Below are 5,094 nucleotides of genomic sequence, written 5' to 3' on the forward strand. Positions count from 1 at the left end.
ATGTGTTTGATTGGAAAATGTTAGAAAAAAGCTGTAAAATAACAGTATTCTCCCTGTAGAACTTTAGGTTCTGTATTTATTTTAGTGTTTGATCATAAACATCTAATAAAGAAAATGTAAAAAACAGTTTTTCTCATCAGAACTTTATTTAAGGTATTTGAATGTAACATTTTAAGTCAATGGATTTTGAAAAGAGAGGAAACATCTGTAACATTACAGTGTTTTCCTGTAAAATCTTTAAGGACAATTCCTGTATATTAATTGCTTTTACTTACATTTATTACTTTAATTTCTTTTTACTTTAATTTTTTTTCTGCCAGTCATTTCACCGTAGTGAAAGTATTAGTGCTGTACTTTTATTAAAGGTTATTGATTTTAAAAAGATAGGAACAATCTGTAAAATTACAGTATTTGCACGTCGAAGTTTTTGTGCTGTAATTTTATTAAAGGTTATTGACTGTAAAAAGATAGGAACAAATCTGTACAATTACAGTCTTTGCCAGTAGAAGTATTAGTGCTGTACTTTTATTAAAGGTTATTCACTGTAAAAAGAGCAGATAAATCTGTACAATTTCCTGTAAAATCTTTAAGGACAATTCCCGTAAATTAATTGCTTTTGCACTTTATTTCAGTTAAAGTATTTTAATTTAATTTAATGGTTTTTGCTGCCAGTACTTTGACAGTTTTCTTACGATTTTGTTTTTTTACAATGTAACTATCTTTAGCTCTTGGCCCATATACAGTGTACACTGTAGCAGGAAAAAAGATAAGATGTCCTTGAGTAAAAGCCAGAGAGGTGAGAAATAAATCATCTGTTGTCTCTGAAACCTAAAACAACTTGTTTTTTCTGTTTCTGTGTCAGACAGCATCAACACCCATTAAGCTTAAACATTTTGTGCTTTTGTAGATCCACGTTGAGCTGTAAATTGTAATGCACATGCAATGATGGTAACTTGGCAGACTGAATATGCAAAATCAGACAAATATTGTTGCAATTGCCCCTACAGTATAACTTCAGGCTGTTTATCATCTGTTTTGCAAAGGCATTTATTTTGACAATTTTCAGAAATGTTGATGCACTTCTTTACACTAAAATACAGGGAAACATTTGGAGGTGTTGTTATTTATCATGCAATGGTTTTACTCGTCAAGGCCACAAAATAAAATTGGGATGAATGTGGCACGTGAACAAAAAAGTGTTTAACAATGCTGATCTCTGCTCTTACGTTCCACCATTATGAAATAAAAAATGTCTGCTAAAAAAAAAGGGAGTTACACACCACTTAAAAAAAATAGCCCCATGTATATAGGTGGTAGGTGCAGAAAATGATCTGTCAAAAATAGAGTATGGAAAGCAGTCTGCAAGGCCAAAACGATGCAAGATGTGGCTCACTTATTAACTGAACGGATGAACGTGGCACATAAGAAGATAAGGTTATTTTTCAGGGATTTGGGTGGGAGGATAAACCAGGGGGGGCAGGTGGGTAGAATTGTGTGGAAATATGGAGGAGTGGAGTAGGAGGGAGTTTATTGACAGATACAGAGGGTATATAAATTGAGTGAGTGACAGATCTTTCACCTCCAGTCTGGTCGCAGGAAGGCTTGAGTAAAGATGATTGGCCTGATTGTTCTCGCACTCCTGGGCGCTGCAGGTAAAGCACATCTGCACAACAATTTTAGAATAAGTAAGAAATGTAACTTTGATAAATATATGGATTATTGTTATTGCTTAATACCACAGCTGCAGCACCTATGGATGACAAGATTGTGGGTGGATTCCAGTGTATAGCCCACTCTCAGCCCTGGCAGGTGTCTATCAATCTCGGCTACCACTACTGCGGCGGCTCCCTCATCAACGACCAGTGGATAGTCTCTGCTGCCCACTGCTGGCAAAAGTCTGTGTTGTCAGAATCAGAAATCCTTTATTCGTCCCACAGTGGGGAGATGTACAGTTTTAGAGCTAAGGGACAGTGCAGACAAAAGGCATAAATAGGATTAGCAGAGTAACATATTAAATAAAGAATTTGAAATCAAATATGAGGTGCTTTATAAATGGAACCCATTATTATTATTATTATTATTATTATTATGTTTATTATTAAAGAGGCGTTAATAAAAGGATATCAAATGAGTAAACATCCATGGAACAAAAATACGTAGCAGCATTATAAAAAAGTAATAGTAGTAGTAATAGTAGTATAGGTAGCAGCAATGGACAACATTTATAGTGTGTAAAACGTAAACAGTGTATAGTACACATAGCACAATCATCCCTTTAACAGTAGTGAAACAGTCTGAGGTAGTGAGGTGGCGTACAATAGTAAATATTGTACATAAGTGTTATTGCAGAGCAGTGTGTTAGAGTCCGTATAATTGAGTGGTTGTACAGTCTGACCGTTGCAGGCAGTATTTATATTAACATATACAAATGTTTTTGTCTGTTCTGTGTGTTAAATAAACTATGCTAATGTTGTTCTGTGTATCTTCTCTTAGCCCTTATTCACTGATTGCCATTTTGGGTGACAACCACATCTGGATGAACGAGGGCACGGAGCAGTTCATGTCCGTGGACGCCATCTACTGGCATCAGAGCTACGACTACCAGACCCTGGACTACGACATCATGCTGATGAAGCTGGCGCACCCCGTCACCGTGAACCAGTACGTGAAGCCCGTCGCTCTGCCCAAGGCCTGCCCTGCAGCCGGGGACATGTGCATGGTGTCCGGATGGGGAAACATCTACACTGATCAAGGTGAGTTGTGCCTGATCCTCACATTAAAGGTCATCAATATGTAATTTCATCATTTTTATTCTGTTGTGATCCTATTGTTTCTCCTTGCTGTGGTTGAGATTGCGGCAAGAAAAAAAAAAGGGTAAAATATTGCACCCATGGCCTTCCATAGCTTTAAAACGTATTATAACAAAAGCCTTTAATAAACCATTGAGTATGGATAACAGTAGTTTCTTAACTGCTGTTAATTCATCTACCTCGGATGCAACAGACCACCATAGCTACTGGCGCAAAAACCTATAAAACCTTTATGAAATAAAACATGTACCAAGAGGAAAACATATAACAGTAAGCAATCATCTAATGCTTAAGACTGTCTCATAAGAATGTATTTGAGAGCAAACATGATGTATAAAGTTTGCTTGATGGCAAAAAGAATATTGTAGCTCACCCTATGATGAGAGGAAACATTAAAGCACATTTCCCTACCGTTCAAAAGGATTCACCCAGCTTTTATAATGGCTGCTGGATCCTTTCCCTCAGTTAGGAACCATCCTAAAAAACTAGTGAAGCCAGTATAATGTTGGCAATGCACTTGATGGCTACACATACTGCATGAAATGACTATATAGTATTCAAAATCCAAAGCTCGCCAGGCTTGTCCTACCTAGTTATGGTTACTGTATGATGGCAGATTATTTAAAACCAAATAAATGGTGATGTTGGCCATTTAAGGTAAACATATTTACAGAAAACAAGTAAATTGAGAAATCAAGCTGGAATAGAGTGATGCTATAAACAGCACAGTCAATAAATGTATGTTTCTGATAGTCTGGAGTCACTCATGCCTCGGTGCATTTTAACCCCTGATATAAGGCTGAATTGGGGTGTTTTTTGTGTCCCTCCTAATCATTTTGTCTCGCTCTTATCTGCAGTGTTCAACCCGTTTTACCTCCAGTGTGTGGAAGTCCCCATCCTTTCTCACAAGGACTGCGATGGCTCCTACCCCGGCCTGATCACTGACCGCATGGTGTGCGCTGGATATCTGGAGGGAGGAAAGGATGCTTGCCAGGTATTTTTGAAACAATTACAACGCACATAAAATGAGTTTATATTGAATGAGGTGGAGGGAATAAAGTGATGTCTCTCTCCTGCTCAGGGTGACTCTGGCGGTCCTCTGGTGTGTAACGGAGAGCTGCAGGGTGTCGTGTCCTGGGGCCAGGGCTGCGCTCAACCCAACTACCCTGGCGTTTACACCAAAGTCTGCTCTCTGATGCCCTGGATCAACGATATTCTCTCCACATACTCCTAGGCTGTGATCTCCCATCACAGAACTACAGGAGAGGGGAAATCAGAGGGAGATTGAAATTGAAGGAGACAGGAGGCGGCGGTGGGACGTGTTGAAGAGAGAGGCAGCGGAAGAGAGGCTGAGAGTGAGACACAAGGAGAAGCAGAGGGAGAAAGAAAACAACATGCGAGATGTGAGATGTCAAGGCTCAATCAATAAAAAAATTTACATTTTGTGATGCAACAGTGTGTTTATTATTGTCTATCTGCTCCCAGTGTAGATGTACTGTTTTATGAGTACTGGATTTCAATTCAGGGGTAACATTTCCAACAAAAAACAAATATAAACCACAGTCAAACAAGAACAGCTAATGTCAATAAACAGAAACATTTCACAAAATTGCATTAGCTTGAGGGCAAATTAAGTGGTTTTGAAAAGATAAGCTAAGATAAGTCTATTAAATGTTCATTATCTCAATTTGTTTTAAAGATTTTCTTAACGAGTTTGTAGTTTCAAAACATATTTTTCAGTCTTCAATACAGCAAGATGTTCCTTTAGTAATCTATGGTCCCATTTAAAGTACATAGACAATAAAGGATGTGCATGGCTTCCTCTCCATGTTTATTCCTAAAACCTTAATCCCTTTTACAGTGTTTTATTTAGTTAATTAAGGTGTATTGTAAAATGTCTTGTTTCAGTGTTGGGTTATACTTAGCTTCAGCCTCTCGTGTCATATCTGGTTAAAAAACAAACAATATGTCAATAGTCCAAATGCCAAACTCAAGGCTTATTCTGCAATCCACTGACTTCACAGTGATTATGTCCAATTCTTATCTAAAGTGTATTGTGCTTTTCCTTAAACACACGTTGCCAAACAACCTCTCAATAAGATTTCCATCAAAATAAGACACACAAACTGTAGCTTTTACCAGTTAACCTCTGCATAGATACGGTCTATCTGAGAAGTCTTGTCAACTACAAACATTGACAGTAGTTGAAAGACCACTGTTTTGGTCAAAATGAGATTAAGTACCTGATAAGAGAGTGATTTATGACCCCCATAAACCTTAGTCC

The 5,094-nt window shown here is 37.8% G+C and overlaps 1 protein-coding gene across 1 annotated transcript; it reads left to right on the forward strand.

Annotated features, from left to right (window-relative positions):
- Positions 1-1,559: 1,559 nt before the first annotated feature.
- LOC117477249 (trypsin-2-like) lies at positions 1,560-4,263 on the forward strand. Its single transcript, XM_034123915.1, has 5 exons — positions 1,560-1,652; positions 1,742-1,895; positions 2,494-2,753; positions 3,668-3,804; positions 3,892-4,263. Exons 1-5 carry the CDS (start codon positions 1,613-1,615, stop codon positions 4,042-4,044), a joined length of 744 nt encoding a protein of 247 aa, XP_033979806.1. The 5' UTR covers positions 1,560-1,612; the 3' UTR covers positions 4,045-4,263.
- The last annotated feature ends 831 nt before the right edge of the window (positions 4,264-5,094 follow it).

The sequence above is a fragment of the Trematomus bernacchii genome, unplaced genomic scaffold (genome assembly GCF_902827165.1).
Source record: "Trematomus bernacchii unplaced genomic scaffold, fTreBer1.1, whole genome shotgun sequence".
Lineage (NCBI taxonomy): Eukaryota > Metazoa > Chordata > Actinopteri > Perciformes > Nototheniidae > Trematomus > Trematomus bernacchii.